General features: G+C 43.5%; 1 protein-coding gene across 6 annotated transcripts in view; it reads right to left on the bottom strand.

Annotated features, from left to right (window-relative positions):
* The window catches only part of TOGARAM1 (TOG array regulator of axonemal microtubules 1), a 182,843-nt gene that overhangs the window by 120,896 nt on the left and 44,242 nt on the right, over window positions 1-17,705 (bottom strand). For 4 of the 6 annotated variants that reach the window (XM_033953373.1, XM_033953372.1, XM_033953366.1 and 1 more), the window contains exons 3-4: window positions 15,553-15,684; window positions 8,578-8,877 (exon numbers count right to left, since the gene is read on the bottom strand). The exons of 1 other annotated variant lie outside the window; for it this stretch is intronic. In XM_033953373.1, coding sequence (XP_033809264.1) covers window positions 8,578-8,877; window positions 15,553-15,684 — 432 coding nt within the window. The remainder of the gene's footprint in view (window positions 1-8,577; window positions 8,878-15,552; window positions 15,685-17,705) is intronic. One more of the 6 variants, XM_033953370.1, reaches the window with a different exon arrangement.

Raw genomic sequence — 17,705 nt, 5'->3', positions numbered from 1 at the left:
ACTGAAATGGAAGAGCCGGGAAGACACTGCATGACAGAGTTGAAGGAGAGCTTCCAGATGTTGTTGTGGAAGCAATGCTCTGAGTTGGATAGTGTCCAGAACAGCTCCGATGAATTGTAGATTCTGAGAGGGCTGAAGTTGGGATTTGGGAAAGTTGATTTTAAATCCCAAACTTTGTAGGAACCACGTAGTCTGTTGGGTCGCTACAATAACCCCCTGAGATGTGGAATCCTTGATGAGGCAGTCGTCTAGGTAGGGAAATACCTGAAGACCATAGTTCCTTAGAGCTGCTGCTACCATTACCAGGCACTTGGTGAACACTCTGGGAGATGAAGCCAGGCCAAAGGGTAGCACTCTGTATTGATAATGCAGATTCTCCACCCAAAATCTGAGATATCGATGGGAGGCCGGATGAATAGGAATACGAGTATAATTCTCCTTGAGATTCAGAGAGCATAATCAGTCGTTTCTGATCTAGAAGGGGGGTAAAGGGACGCCAGGGACAATATGCAAAATTTTTCTTTGACTAAAAATTTGGTGAGAGCCCCGAGATCCAGAATGGGTCGCAAATCACCTGTCTTCTTCGGAACAAGGAAGTAACGGAAGTAAAACCCCCTGCTGTTCCAAAGGAACTGGTTCGATGGCATGGAGACGAAGCAGAACTTGAGCTTCCTGAAGAAGAAGGGTGGCCTGGGATGGACTTGGAAGGATACTCTCTGGTGGAACCTGAATGAAATGAAGAGAGTATCCTTCCCTGATGATTGACAGCACCCAGAGGTCGGATGTAATTATCTCCCATCGGTGATAAAAATGATGGAGACGACCTCCAATGGGGGGAAGAGAGGACAGAGACAGAACGGTGGAGGTTATGCTCTGTTTTAAACAGTCAAAAAGGCTGGGTAGCCTTAGGTGCTGCAGAAGGTTGAGATTTCTGTTGCTTCCAATTCGGCTGTTTTTTGAGAGGCGGACGAGTGTAAGGAGCCGTTCTCGGAGCAAAACGCCTCTGGAAAATTGGAGGAGTGCGTGTAGGCTTGGCAGGAGCTGGCTTAGGCTTTGGTCTGACAATAGAAGCAAAGAATTTTTCATGTTCAGACAATTTCTTGGTGGCTGCCTCGATAGATTCATCGAAGAGATCATTGCCTGCACAAGGAATATTAGCCAAGTGGTCCTGAAGATTAGGGTCCATGTCAATGGTGTGAAGCCAGGCTAGGCGGCGCATTGCTACAGAACAAGCAGTCGCCCTGGCAGACAACTCTAAGGCATCATAAGAAGATTGGAGTAGATGTAATCCAAGCTGTAACAGAGTAGCTATGACTTCTTGAAATTCGAAGTGCTTTTGAGTATCTAAATAGCCTAGAAATTTAGGAAGAAGTTCAATGAGGAACTTGAAATAAGTGACAAAATGAAAATTGTAATTGAGGACTTTGGGGGACATCATGGCATTTTGGTAGAGGCGAAGTCCAAACTTGTCCATGGTTTTCCCTTCCCTTCCAGGAGGAACGGTAGCATAAATCTTGGAAGGATGGGATCTTTTCAAGGAGGACTCCACAAGCAGGGACTGGTGAGACAACTGCGAATTCTCAAATCCTTTGCAATGTAGAGTTTTATACCTGGAGTCCAACTTGCCTGGGACAGCAGGAATTGCATAAGGAGTCTCCAGGCATTGTGTAAAAGTCTGAGACAAAAGCTTGTGAAGAGAGAGCTTAAGCGACTGTGCAGGAGGTTGAGGAAGATGCATGACTTCGAGATACTCCTTAGAGTATTTAGAACCAGCATCCAATTGAAGGTCCAGGTCAGCAGCCATCTGACGAAGGAAAGAAGAAAAAGATAACTGATCCGCTAATGCCTTGCCTCGAGAAGGACTCGAGGACGTCGAGGCAGCCTGGGACGAAGATGAAGCTTCGGCAGGAAAATAGGCATCAAAAGAATAAGGAGATTTGGACGAAGCAATAGAAACCGCTGAGTCCTCGAGGTCTGGAAGTGGGGACCTCGATCAAGGAGTCGGTGGTCTAGTAGAGCTGGAAGATGTAGATCGAGGCTTAGTTGAAGAAGGACGCTCCTTGGAAGAAGAGCTATGCTTGGAGGTATGCCTTGAGGAAGGTCTCGATTGCCGGTGAGAGTGATGCTTGGAAGCAGATATCGAAGATCGAGGAGACTTCGCCCTGGAGATGGAAGCAGATGTTGCTACCAAGGAATGGACAGGGCTAGAAGCTGTGGATTGAAGCTCAGGAGGCTTGGTGGAGGAATCTCAAAGCACTCCCAAAGACTCTGTTCCTTATATGGAGTGTGAGGATTCCTGTCGAGGCACTTGCAAAGAATCTGCTCCTTGCTTCAAGTGCACAGATGCCAGGCCAGACACTCGTAGAGACTTTGCTCCCTGCATAGAGTGTGTAGCTTCAGTCGGAGGCATAGGAAGAAGCTCGACCTTGCAAGTGTCTGCAGAATGCCCAGGCTGAATTAGAGTAGCTAGCTTCAGTCCCATATTAGTTAGGAACTGAATAAATTGCTTCTCTAACATGGTCTGGAAAGAAGCCGGCAAGGATGGATCCGTGTCTGAAACCGGACCACCTGCTTTGGCTGGAGGCTCCAAAGTGGCAGTGGAAATGTGCTTCGACTTGGAAGTCTTAGCAACCTTGATTACCACCGCTGGAACTTTCTGCTGAGCTATCTGACCTGAGGATGTAGAGGAAGATACAGCAGGTGTACTCGAGGAAAGAGCCGCTGCAAACGATGAAGGTCTGATGAGGCTCGGAGTTGTGGAGGCAGAAGGACCCTCAGTCGAAGGTGGAACCGAGGCCGCTTTCAAAGTCGAGGGTGTGGTTGAAGAATCCATCCCTAAAAGCTTCTCCACTAAAATCCGATGATGTTTAAGGGCTCGAGGTTGAAGAGTAGTACAGTGCTTGCACGACTTCGGTTGATGGTCCGGCCCAAGGCACTTGAGGCACCAATGGTGTGGGTCCGTGAGGGAAATCGCACGCTGGCACTGGCTACACTTCTTGAAGCCTGTTGCTGACCAGGACATAGAAGGAAATATAGCCGCCGCAAAGTCGAAGCCCATGGGCTGCAGCCGAGCGGCCTACCTTGCCAGTCGAACGGAAGAAATTAAATTAGAAATAAATAAAAGAACACAGCGATTTGTGAAGAAAATAAACACAAACTGCGGTGAGAGAAGGCATGAAGTAACAAAGTTAAAACACAGAGTCAAAGACGGACTTGCTCGGCTCCGTGGAAAACTGAGAACTGAAGAGACTCGCCCTGCGCTGGGCGGGAAGGCACTCGTGCATGCGCGGTGCGGCTGACTTGAAACTTCTAGTTTCTACAAGCAAGTCTGCTTGCGAGGCTGTCCGCATTCGGGCTCCGTGGATGACGTCACCCATATGTGAGAATAGGCTACCTGCTTGTCCTGGGATAATGAATGTACTCGTAAATCAGTAAGAGGCGTTTGAATTGTATTCAGAAATGGATGGGGAGCCAATGAAGTGACTTAAGGAGAGGGGATAATGTGAGCATGGCAGCTCTCACAGAATATGAGTCATGCGGCAGCATTTAGAACAGATTGAAGAGGAGAGAGATGGTTGAGTGGAAGACCTGCATGAAGTACGTTGCAGTGATCTAAGCATGATAAGAGCGTGGATAAGGGTTTTGGTAGTGTGCTCAGAGAGGAGAGGTTGGATTTTGGTAATATAATAGAGGAAGAAGCAATAGGTTTTAGCGGTTTGTTGGATATGAATGGAGAAAGGAGAGAGAGGAGTGAAACACTACCAGAGTTGCGAGCTGACGAGACAGGGAGGAGAGTGTTATCCACAGAAATAGAGAATGGCAGGAGGGGGAGGTGGGTTTAAGTAGAAAGATAAGGAGTTTGGTTTTAGCCATATTCAATTTTAGATGGCAGAAAGACATCCAGGTGGCAATGTCAATTAAGCAGGCTGAAACTCTGGCCTGGATTCCTGTAGAGATATCTGGTATGGCGAGGTGGATCTGAGAGTCAACTGCATAGAGGTGATATTGAAAACCATGGGAGGAGACCTGTTTACCAAGCCATAAAGTATATATGGAGAAGAGGAGAGCCTTGAGGTACGCCAATAGACCGTGGGATGGCAGCGGAGGAGGATCAACCATAACATACACTGAAAGTACTATGGGAGAGATAGGAAAAAAAACCAAACAATAGAATCCTGGAATTCCTGTGAGGACAGCATATCAAGAAATAGATGGGTATCAACAGTATCAAAGGCATCAGACAGATCAAAAAGAATGATAAGAGTAGAGGCCATTATATCTGACCAGGAACAGGTCATTAGAGATTTTAGAAGGGTGGTTACTGTGGAATGTGGAATGGAGAGGGCAAAAGCCTGATTGAAGTGGGTCAAGAATATCTTGAGAAGAAAAGGAAGTCCAGGCAACAGTGAAGAACAGCACATTCGAGTAGCTTGGATAGGAAGGGGAGGAGGGAGATGTGGCGATAGCTGGAGGGGGATTTGGAGGTCTAGTGAGGGTTTCCTTAAGGAAAGGTGTAACTACGGCATGTTTGAAGAAATCGGGTCTATCTACAGGATATGCAGACAACATACATCTGGTTTTGTCGTTAAAAGGTGATTAGGATTTGGCATTAGGAAGGTTGAATTTGTGCCTAAGAGATGAAAGTAAGGCCCAAGGCCAGTAGTCTGGTAACAAATGAGTCTAAATCAACCTATCCGGAGTGGAAGCCATTGGGCAGGGGAAACAGAGCTCTACTTATGATGGATTCATTGATTTCCTGGATACAGTTAGGAACGTAAAAATATCCTTGGGACTTTCAGGGAATGAGAAAATCATATTATAATGGCGACTAGAGGAGGGTTTCCAAAGCTGAAACTGATTCATCAGCTAAAGCCATTCTTCGAGGATTCAGCTTTATGTATTGTACATAACATAGTGTTTCTTAACCGCATAACTAAGTTCAATGCAGTTTACAAAAGATTATAAAAAATATCATGAAGAACAAGAAGAGTTATTTGGCTAAGTATTTTGAGAAAAGATAGGTTTTCAACCGAGTTCTAAAATGTTTATAAGAACAAGCTGTAAGCAATAACGATTGAAACTCTTTATTGTGGGAAGCTGCCTGAAATGCTAAAGTATGATCAAGAAATTTCTTGCTTTTACAACCCTGTGCGGATGGAATAGTGAACAGGGCAGGAGATCTTCTGTTATGTTTATATGATGCTATAGAAAAATCTATTGGCCATATAGAGCGGAGCTTTGTCATAAGTAACCTTATAACAGAGACAGCCCAACTTAAACAAGATACGAGCCTCCATCGGGAGCCAAAGGAACTCGCAATAGAACAGTGTCACATGGTCATATTTCTTCAAACCACAGATCAATCTGACCGCTGCATTCTGAATCAATATGAGTCTGGCCATGTCTTTTTTAGTACTTGTCAGGTAGACAATGTTGCAATAATCAAGAAGACTCAGCAGCAGAGATTGAATCAGGAGTCTGAAAGCAGAAAAGCAGATGGTGTGTAGTTTCCACTGATTTTAAGCAGCTTAGACTATTGCAATGCTCTACATATGAGATTGCCTAAAACAGTTTCTCAACCCAGTCCTCTGGGAACCCCAAAGTCAGTCAGTTTTTCAGAATACCCATAATGAGCATGTACGAGACACATGTGCACAAATGGAGGCAGTGCATGCAAATGTATCTTGTGCATATCCACTGTGGATATCTTAAAAAACAGACTGGTTTGAAGTTCCCTAAGCACTGGGTTGAGAAAAACTGGTCTAAACATTATAAAGAACATCACATTGTTTGAAATGCTGCAGTTTGGCTGCTACTGTAGATAGTAGATGGGAGTATTCACCTACTGCATTGCCTGCCTGTTTGAGAGAGGTGTTAATTTAAGACTAATTCTGATCTTTAAAGTGCTTTGTTCTTTACAGACTGAACCAGAAATGGTTTTCAAGGGTGACTGTGGAAAAATTGAAAGAAATCTTGGTGAACCAGGAAGATGAATTAATCCAAACTGAAAGTTAGAGTGATAAATCACTGGACCAGATGGTATACATCCAGGGTATTGAAAGAACTCAAAACATGAAATTGTTGATCTGCTGTTAGTGATCTGTAACCTGTTGCTAAAATCGAAGTAGTGTATCTAGATTTTCAGAAAGCTTTTGACAAAGATCCTCAAGAGAGGGTCCTGAAAAAATTTGTCATGGGATAGGAGACGATGTTCAGTTGTGGATTAGGAATTGGTTATCAGACAAAAACCAGAGGGTAGGGTAAAATTACCATTTTTCTCGATGGAGGAGAATAAATAGTGGATCTGTTCTGGGATCGGTGCTATTTAACTTATTTAGAAATGATCTGAAAATTGAAACAAATGAGGCGATTAAGTTTGCAGATGATACTAAACTTTGCAAAGTTGTTAAAACACAAGCAGACTGAAAAATTACAGGCAGACTTTAGAAAATTAGAAGACAGAGTCCAAATGGCAGATGAAATTTAATGTGGACAAATGCAGTGATGAACACTGGGAAGAACAATATTGGGACTTTCCTGGTATTCCTATATTGGGACCTTATATAATCTTTTTGATCAAGGACTTATGTTGGACAACTGTTGTTGATTTTAATAAATGTAACTGAGTTGGAATAGACATCTCTCTTGCCTCTTTTGTTGTCTTGTTTCATTTTGAGGCTATCCTTCCTTCTTCCGTTTTTTTTGTTTTTGCGAAGAATAACCGAAATCATAGTTACCAGAAGATAGGGTCCAACTTGGGGGTCAGCGGCCAAGAAAAAGATTTGGGCATCATTGTACAATGTGCTGAAACCTTCTGCCCAATGTTTGGCAGCCAAAAACAACATACAAGATGCTAAGAATTATAGAAAAGGTATGGTAAAGAAGACTAAGAATGTTATAATGCCTCTGTATCACTCCATGGCACAACCTCACCTAAGTATTGCGTTCAATTCTGGTTGCCTTATTTCAAAAAAGATACAGTGGAACTAGAAAAGGTTCGCAGAAGAGTGACCAAGATGATAAAGGGGATGAAATTTCTCTCGTATGAGGAAAGAGGTTAGGGCTCTTCAGCTTGGAAAAGAGACGGCTGAGGGGAGATATGATTGAAGTCTACAAAATTTTGAGTGGTGTAGAATGGGTACAAGTGGATTGATTTTTTTACTCCATCAAAAATTACAAAGGTTAGGAGACATTCAGAGTTACAGGGAAATACTTTAAAAACCAATAGGAGGAAATATTTTTTCACTTAGAGAATAGTTAAGCTCTGGAACACATTGCCAGAGGATATGGTAAGAGCAGTTAACATAGCTAGTTTTTTTGTTTAAATCTGTTTATTAAATTCACAACAGAGCATAAGTACAGATAAATCAGCAATTCAAAGATACTTAAGGCACAACCTAGTTTTAAAAAAAGGTTTGAACAAGTTCCTGGAGAAAAGTCCATACTTAGCTACTGAGACAAACATGGGGTAAGCCAGTGCTTGTCCTGGATTGGTAGCATGGAATGTTGCTACTATTTGGATTTTTGTCAAGTACTTCTGACCTGGATTGGCTCCTGTGAAGACGGGCTACTGGGGCTTGATGGACCATTGGTCTATCCCAGTAAGGCTATTCTTATGTTCTTACTCGTAAACTTGTGTATTTGAGGAAAATATTCCTATTTTATATCCCTGATTGACCATTCTGATCAGAACAATGGAACCTGCTTATATTCCTGGGATATGATAAGAGTAAGAAAGTATCTTGGCAATCAAAGGCGGTTAGTGCCATGGGACTACCAAATGAATGAGTTACCACTGATACTGAGAAATGAAGCTAATATTGACCTTTTGCACCAATCTGAAAATACTTCTTTCTAGATGCTAGCTGTTTTCTAGAGGGAAAGGGCTTGGTTTATATGCTGAATTTTGGGAGATTTGGGCTATGGAAATCTCTCATTTCGTGCTGATGTCTATTATGGTTTTGCAAACCACTTTGAATGAATGCTGTTCAGTAAGATATATAAAATTTGCTAAACAAATAGATGAGTGACAGTGGTGTTTAGGATTTCCTAGCCTGATACCAATTAAGATAGAAGCCCAAAGGAGCTTGAGGAAATTGCTGGGTGAATAAAAAAAAGATTCACATTAGTGTTTTAAAGATTTTGAATAAAACTTATAATTTGCTGCTACTACTGGATTTATCTTCAAAAGAACCCATACAGAATTTAACACTATGTATAAATAATTTGATAACTCATGAAGGATTTCAAATACTGAAGTACAGTCATAATAAAAAAGTGAAGAACTTGTACTACAAAAATGCAAGAAAGCACAAAAAATTAACACAATCTAGGAATAAGACACACAAAAAAAGCAAGAGTGTAAAAAAAAAAAAAAAATAGAATGTTTTCATTCTGTGGAAGCTAACTGTTATTGATGTTTTACATATATTTTACATAGCTCAATGATCCAAGCATACAGAATTGTACTACCCTGACCATTTCCCTGGTTTTGAAAAAACATTTCCCCCCTTTTACAGCTTTTGAGAAACTCTTCAAATATATCATTCATTCAATGAACCCACTTTTCTTCACTACCTGTAGCATCCACTGACTTTTGACTGGAAAGTCTCTTCTGTGTACTTGACTTGGATTGTCCTTCAACGTTAAGGGGCCATGAATATGAGAAGTGAAGAGCCTGCTCCTGACTCTTCTTGGGTGAGCCAGCTGAATAGGAGCTGTGCTTTGGGCTGCTGCTTGGTGATGTGAGTGGGTATGATGGAAGAATGAAGGCACCTTGATTAGTGTTTGAACCCGAGAAGGAAAAGGTGCGTTCTGCTGAGCTACAATTTACTCGATGGGTTTTGTTGGAAGGATTCAGACTAGCAAAAACTGATGCTAGAAGAAAAGAGAAACAAAAATATAAATCTGCAGCCGCAAGCCAATTCCATCATGTAAGCAGTTTTATTTGTACTAAATTCATAAAATGTTATTATTTCAATAAAAATGAACTTACATCCCAAACTCTCATTTTATAAAAATCAGAAATGAATTTAAAGTTACTGTATTAAATTTTCAATTGCACTTAGTTTCACACATTCATAATTCTGAACAATGAATAAGTGTTATATGGCCTTTTTTGTCTCCTGAGTTACCAGCTTTGCTTTCAGAACCTCTTACTAAAAGTATTTCCTGTAGATCTAAAAGTATCCTATTCTAGATTTGAAAAAATAGTTAAGAGTATAGGAGACAATATTGAATAGACTTCAAAAGATTCATTTTGCATTCTCTTAAAATCTACAAATAAGCATTCTATTTTTAAAGAGACAGTGCAGTCTATTAGCAAGAATAATGAATTCTACAATAAGTAGGAAACTGAAAAGGAGAAGTATTGAAAAGTTGCCCAGACTTATTTGTCTGAATAGAGCAGCATTGTTTGGTGGCAGTGCTTAGTTGAATAGGTTATAGGATGCTGTGAATGTAGTGTCCATACATAGCTCCTGTAGGAGAAGTAATCGATCATTGCTCAATTGTGATACCTAAGGATCAGAATTAGGGCTCAAGGAACACTTGCTGAAGACTGCCAAGACGATAACTGAACAAAAGTAAGTTGGGAAGAGATATCTAATCCATGGAACATAGCAAATGAAGGCCAGCTCCCAGCTTTGGTTCTGTTAACTGGAAGCCAAAGAAATAGAAAAACCCCTGCTGGGTCAATAAAGGGCAGTCAAGGGAAAATCAAAGACTCAGGCAATAAATTAGGCTCTAAGAAAATGCTAGTAGCATGTTTTGTGCCCTCTCAATAACAAAGTGGAGTAACCTAAAAATTAAGAGCAGTGGGCTGGCAATAAGGGAAGGAAGAGTTTAAAGCCCACTGTTTGCTCCTTGTGATACTCACTTAACCCTTCATTGCCTCAGGCACAAAATTACCGTATTTTTCGCTCCATTAGACGCACTTTTTTCCCCCCAAAAGTGGGGGGAAATTAGGGAGCATCTTATGGAGCGAATAACCAAAGTGCCCCCACCCCCGGTTATCTATTTTTAATGCAGCCGCCCTCCCTCACTGGAAGTGTCACCCTCAGCTGGCTGGCAGGGGACAGGCTGCTCTAGAGTTAGTACCCAAGCAACGACAAGCACCTAATATATGTGAAGTAGAGGCACCTGTAGCAACAGGTGAAACAAAATGTTCTGCTCAAAAGTAATTAAATAGTGCCATTAACCGCCAACACAGGCTTCAAAGGAGCTCAAACTACTCCCCAACAAATTCCCAATACAAATTCTCCCAATACAAATTCTTCCCAGCCCTCAAGGGCTGACAGACATCCAAGAATTGGCTTGGAGAAGTATAAACAGACTGAAAAGTAAGGCGGCATAGGAAAGACAGGGTAAGGGGTCTAGAATGTCTCACCTATCTACTGGAAAAGAGCTTACCAGGGTAAGTACATAATCTTTTTTTTCAGTGCAATAGATGAGACATTCTAGACAACTGACATGTACAAAAGCAGTCCCCCAAATAGCTAGGGTGAGCTTGTGGCGCCAGTCCTTAGGACCCAAAAACAGCATACAGCTACAGTTTAGAAACATAGAAGATGACGGCAGATAAGGGCCATAGCCCATCAGGTCTGCCCACTCTACTGACCCACCCCCAAGTCTACTATCCTAGGGATCCCACTCCTGGTGTGACAGATTCCCTTGGCTTAACCCTCTAAGGGATCCCACATGGGCATCCCATTTGCTCTTAAATTCTTGCACGCTGTTTGCCTCGATCACCTGCACTGGGAGCTTGCTCCAAGGATCAACCACTCTCTCGGTGAAGAAATATTTCCTGGTGTCGCCATGAAATTTCCCGCCCCTGAGTTTGATATCCACTCTGTAGAACTTGGCAAATGTATGATGAGAAGACCACATTGCCACCCTGTAAATTTTCTCAGGAGAGACCCAGCTTTGGCCCATGAAGCGGCCACACTTCTGGTAGAATGTGCCTTGATGGCAACAGGAGACCGTTTCCGAGCAAGAATGTAAACTGACAAAATGGCCCTACAGATCGATCTGGAAATCGTGGCCTTGGAAACCGGAGCATCCTGCTTAACTGAACGAGTCAGCACAAACAAAAAGGTCAGAAAGATGAAACTCGTTGGTGACCTCCAAATAATGCAAAAGAACTCTACACACATCCAGTTTCTTCAACAGGCGGTCCTGTGACTTGGAATCTGTCTGTTGAAAGGCAGGCAAACACACGTCTTGATTGACATGGAAAGCCAAAACTACCTTAGGCAAGAAGGAAGGAACCGTCTGAAGGGAAACCCCCATTTCTGAAATATGGAGGAAAGGGTCCCTGCCAGATAAAGCCTGCAATTCTGACACACGATGCACGAAGCAACCAGAAAAATGGTCTTGAGCATCAAGACTAAGAGGAGAGCATCGCGAAGGGGCTCCAACGGAGTCTTGGAAAAACTAGACAATACTAAGTTAAAAAGGAAAGGGTGCTCAACCGGTCAGACACGAAAAGCCCTCTTCAAGAATCTAGCAACATCAGGATGAGATGCCAAGGAAGACCGACGCTCCCAGGATCTAAAACAGGAGAGCCTAGTCACAGGGACCCAAAAAGAAGCCAGTGAGGCCTTTATCCAAACCAGCCTGAAGGCAGACGAGAATCAGTGAGATCGGAGCTGAATACGGATCAACCTGGTTTTAGGCGCAAAGGCTTCATACCTTAGCATAAGCCAACACAGAGGATGACTTCATAGACTTGAGAAGAGTATCAACAACCAGGGCAGGACTTGAGAAGACATTAACAACAAGGGCTTGAACGTTGACCACACCAGACACATGTACTGCTGACAGCATCAGGCAATGACATGCAGTCCAAACAAAAAGAAGGCAGGCTTCTTGAGCCTGATGAGTGCTCTTGGTCCCTCCCTGCCGATTGACATAGGCTACTGCTGTCGCATTGTCGGAGAAGACCCTGATTGCTTGGCCCTCCAGAGTCTTCTGCAATCATATCAGAGTTAGAGAAATGGCCCTGAGCTCCAACTGGGTGATGGACCACTTTCTCTGCGGGGGTGTCCAACACCCCTGAATAGGATGACGATTACAATGGGCATCCATCATCACCACGATCCAGGAGGCAATGTGGAGCAGGACACCTCTACAGAGTGATTGCGGGCCATGCTGGATTGGGCTTCCAGAGTCCACGGCAGACAAGCCTGCAAGGCATTTCGGTGTGGCGCCCAGCAAGAGAGTATCTAACTACATCCAGCGAGACAACTATGGACAATCCCACATCGAAAGAGCTGACCACTCCAGAAGAGAAGAAATCTGGGCACACTGCTTCTGTCTGCGAGCTGCTGACAAATAGACATAGCACTCAGCCATATCGAAGAGGACTCCCAGTCATTCCAGTGACTGTATGGGTGTCAGATGGCTCTTCCTGAAGCCGACAATCCAGCCTAGGTCCTGTAGTACCTGCTCTACCGTGTGTCATCCATTGGCCAATGAGGGAGCTCTAATTATCCAGTCCACCAAGTAAGGATGAACCTGTAGACCCATCTTTTGATCTTTCGCAGGTAAGCTGCCATTATCACCATCACCTTGGTGAAGATCCGAGGTGCTGTTGGCAGCTGAAAGGGAAGGGCTGAGAACTGGTAATGCTGTTCCAGAACATGAAACCGCAAAAATTTGTGGTGGGCTGGAAAAAAAGGAATGCACAATTATGCCTCTAATATCCAGCAAGGCAAAAAACTCCCCTGGAGTCACTTCTGCAATGACCAAATGCACGGTCTCCATTTGAAAGTAGGGAATCTTGAGAGCCATATGCACTTGCTGAAGATCTAGAATAAGTTTCCAATCTTCTGAGTCTTTCTTTGACATGAGAAAGCATACAGAATATCTGCCCGAGTCCAAAAGGATGGGCAGCACTGGCTCTAGAGGCTGAGTAGCTAGTCAGTGCTGAACAGTCGTATAAACTCTGGGCACCCTAAAGGAGAATCCACGAATCTGACAGGTCTGGCAAAATCCAGCATGTAGCCTAAACAAAAACTGTCCAAGACCCACTGGTCTGACTTGAGGCGCATCCAGGCAGGACAAAATGCCAGAGAGCTATCTCCCATCCACAGAGAGGCATCCCTCAGCTTGTAGGCATCATGGCATTCTGGCTGGGGGTGCAGAATAAGAGGTGGAAGGCTGGGAACGCCTGAAGCCTTCATATCATTGTCGGGAGCTCTGTGAAAATCTGTGACATGGCAGATGCATACGGTCTGGAACGCCATGAGCCACAAAAAGTAGAACAACCAGAACTCCTGGAGGGTTTGGGTCCACTATCAGGCAGGGGTTTGGGGCAACAGTCCATCACAAAATCCATGAGATCATTCAGGCCTTTGCCAAGCAACAAGTGTCCCTTAAAAGGCAGCTGAGCTAATAAAACCTTTAAAGTGCAAACACCAGTCCACTATCTGACCCAGAGCAATTGGTGGGCTGAGAGCGAGTATGCCGACACTTTTGCCAAAGCTCTCAAGAATTTATAGAAGGTATCGGCCACAGAAGTTGAGGAGGGGAATCTCCTGCTTCACTCTTCAGTGTGCACAGCCAAGAGGGACAGGTGCATGCCATAAAGATGTCGCTGAAGCAGCTTTGATACATAAAGTAGCTGCATCACAACGTTTCCTGAGGATCAGAGGCACACTGCAGTCTTGCATATCTTTCAACACCACACCACTCCCACTGGGGAGAGGAGTGTGCCACCAAAGAAACCACTTGAGCTTCCCAAAAGCTGCCAACACTACTGTGCCAGAGGAAACAAGCGTGACAAAGCTCTAGAAATTTGCAGAGCATCCTCCAGAGAGTCAAAACTACTCCAAGACAAGAATACTCATAGCCAGATGTCAGTGCATACCACAAAACCAGGAGGTAGAAATGGACGGAGATGGCTGAGGGACAAAGTTCAATTCCTGCAATAACTCAGCAGCAAGATCTGGCAGAGATAAAAACTGAAATAAGCTCAGGACCGTAGTATTTACACCAGGATTCAAGATCCCGAAAGGATCCGCAGATTCAGCACACAATCCCTGATCTCCTGTCCCAGGGAGCACTGTACCAGCAAACAAGGGATCAGTAAGAGACATATCAGCCTCTGAGTCCCTCAGATTATGATGAGGCAGCGCACCAGCTGCAGCAAGCTGAGGTGAGGACATGCCCAAAGGCACAACACACCACTAAGAGACACCACGGAGGCAGATGGAAACTGCTCAGGGAAGAACACTTGATTTTTTTCTCTTAAATTTAGAAAAGGTGTACAGCTCCTGGCATAACGTCACCCTTAGATGACTTAAAGATGTATTTCTTAGACTGGCCGGGGGGAAGGGGAGGTAGTCTGCAACCAGGCTGATGAACGAACAAGCCATGCTAAGCCCCAAAAGCAACGTTGGCTGCTCTGGTCACCTGCTTCAGCAGGGGAGAAGCTAAGCTGGATGCTACAGCCTCCCTCCCATCTGTGCCACGCAGCACAAAGTCTAAAAGTGCTAAATTTATGCAATATTGGCAAAAATTCATATGAGGAGAGCCCAAGGACTCCATCCCAGCAGTTTTCTAGGCAAAATTCCAAGTCTTGAAAAAGCAGGGAGCTGAAGAAAAAGAAAAAAAAGATTGATAAAAATCCAAGATGGCCACAGGCACAAATTTCACACTAAAATCATGATTTTTTTTTTTTTTTCACATTTCCTGAACTTTAAAAACAGCGATTTTAGGATTCTTCAGGAGGGGGGAACATCCAGAAACATTCACTTTTCCAACCTCCCCAATGTCTCTCACAGGCTGAAAGCCTGTGTACTCACTGTGACCAGACAGGATCCATGCTGCAAACCTTTCAGCTCTCTCACAGTAGCTGTATGAGAATTTCACTGTCACAATGCTGGGAAAGGTTCTTCAAAGTTGATCTTCAAGCTACCAGTCAGACGCCTCTGTCTGACTATACCTCCACCGCTGCAGACCAACAAATGCGCACTGGGACAGGATGAGGCATGAAAATGCAACCGGCACCCTGCGAGACACTGCCGAGCATCCTAAGGGTGCCTGCGCGCAGTTCCTGATAAAACTATACAGACTAGCCAACAGATACCCAAAGAGGGATCCGCCCATCAGCTACAGACCAAAGTCTGAATTCTCAAGCAGGGAGAGCTTTAAATTTGCATTAAGAATGAAATTGCCCAGAAAGGGGATGAAATTACATTGAATTTAAAACAATAAATTGGGGAAAGTGATGCGTGCAGAAGGAAAAAAATCTAGAGGGAGCTAAACAGCACAATGAAGTACACCAGAGGCAGAGTGAAAAATCCAGTGGATTCCTTCTGCAGCATGTGGATATGGGGAAATAACCAGCTGTCTAGAATGTCTCACCTATTGTACTGGAATATCCTTTCTAACATCAATGGACAGTCATCTCTGTTTGTTTCTCACAAATGCAAGCAACACCTGTCAGAGACCACGGCTTTATACAGAACGTAAGATCTTAAGGAAAGGGATTTTCTCACCATGAATCCCAGACTGCTGTTTACACACGAAAGCTGTTGATTTCTTTACCTTTATCTTGTCGATGATTTGTTCCTAAAAACTGTAAATCTGAATCCACACTGCCACTCCTTCCATATAGCTGGGAAAATCCCAGCTGTCCCCATTTCCCTGAAATACACGGTTGATGAGACTCTGCAAAACCTTTGAAATAGAGGGAAAAAAAATCCATTCATCAGGTCAAAGCAAAATAATTTTGGTGGATACACAAAGTAAATGACAAGGGATAAAGATATAAAAAAAAGTGGGAGAAGGGAGATAAGTGCGGTCCTAATACAGAATTGCACTTTTTTTAAAATAAATAAGAATTTAAATACAGATTTTAGTGTCGAAAACAGAGCACACAGTCACATCAGAAAACCTGAATTTGTGCAACAGCGTCCATGAAATCTTTTCAAGTAACTTTGTCACGAAATGCTAAATATCCTGAGGGCTTAAAATATTCTGAATGCTGTTTTTCAGGCTCCTAATCAACCCTTGTAAAGTCCTTTTGCCCATAAACTAAAACAACTTTTGGTACCCTCAGTACATAAATCTGAAGTTTTAGTGCTCATATTTTGGGTTAGAGAGAAACCTCTTGAAAACAGAAGGTGGAAAGAAACAGAGGTAAAATATATGAAATGTTAGAGAAAAAAAAAGAAGTGTCAGTAGAAGTTACACAACTACATCAGTCATCGCCTCACTATTTCAAATAACTGAAAAGACACATACATTAAGTCTGCTTTTCTCCAGCATAGCCAAAAGCCACTGCACTATTTACTCCTAGGAAAATCCTGCACAACAGCGCAGTGCAGACAGTGGCGTAGCGAGGGGGAGAAGGGATCACCTTGGGCACCATCTTGGTGGGGACGCCGGCACATCTCCTCTTCTCCATTGCTCATCTCTTCAAATCTTCACTGTCGGCGAGCAGCATCTTCTACCTGCTGCATGTGCCGGCCTCAGTTTTCCTTCTGATGTCACTCATAGAAACATGATGGCAGATAAAGGCCAAATGGCCCATCTAGTTTGCCCATCTGCAGTAACCATTATCTTTCTCTCGCCAAGAGATCCCATGTGCCTATCTCAGGCCCTCTTGAATACAGACACAGTTTCTGTCTCCATCACCTCTTCTGGGAGACTGCCCATGTATCTACCACCTTTTCTGTAAAAAAGTATTTCCTTAGATTAAGATAAAAATGAAAACTGATAATTTTTTTACAACTATCAAATCTGTAATGAGGATTTCTGGGGGTTATTAAATCAGAAATACTGAATCAAATTTCATGCTACAGAGTTTCTCAAGATGTGTATGCGAGCCGCTTGTTGGGGGTACACGGAACTGCGGTGGTCTCCCGCCCTCCCCTTCCTCCTTAATCGCCACTGCCACAGATCCCATGTCCTTCTTCCTGTCGCCCCCTTTCCGCCGAAGCCACCACCAGGGATCCCATGCCCCCCTTCCTTCCTTCTCCCCTCCACCGAAGCCGACCCGAAAGACTTCCCTCTGATGTCAGAGCCAATATTCTAGAAACATCTACTATTTTAAAGTGAAGCAGAGAACTGAACCCCCTACTCTTTTCCATTTGAGGTATATTATCACTTATCAAGGTATAACAGATGGGAAAGAGAGAAAACTAGCTTCTAAGAGAAAGAAAACCAAGCCCAAACCAGTTTGAACTGGCAGAAAAGAAAGGCTTACTGTAACTTATGAATATGTATGAATATTAATATTGGTTTGCTGCTGGAAAGTATAAAACCTGTAACAGGACCCTGGATAGGTAGGAATTTACACCTCATCTGGCGGAGGCATCTGTCTTTGGAATGTGCCCCCTTGTCCGTGTGTCTATGACGACTTATGTGCTATGATAGATGAAGGTTTGTGGGTACTAGGGCCAGTACGTGAAAAAATGATATGTTTTCTTGCTGGTATACAGAATAAAAGAAAGAAAAAGGATTTAAATTTTTGATTGGAATTTCTTGCTGAATGAGTGTCTTGTCTACTTTGTGTGCGCTATCCTGGGAGTATGGCAAGTTACATGATCTCTCTTGCTTCTGGCACAGCAGGAAAGGCACCCTTTACAGATGGCAACCCCAGTAGTATGGGAATAAGACCAGTGTCAGGCAGACTTCTTTCTATGGTCTGTGCCCCAAAAATAGCAAAGACAGATCAAGCATGTATGCGTTATATT

Source organism: Geotrypetes seraphini, chromosome 7, assembly GCF_902459505.1.
Source record: "Geotrypetes seraphini chromosome 7, aGeoSer1.1, whole genome shotgun sequence".
In the NCBI taxonomy this organism is placed as follows: domain Eukaryota; kingdom Metazoa; phylum Chordata; class Amphibia; order Gymnophiona; family Dermophiidae; genus Geotrypetes; species Geotrypetes seraphini.
This window is presented reverse-complemented; position numbering and strand designations above follow the sequence as displayed.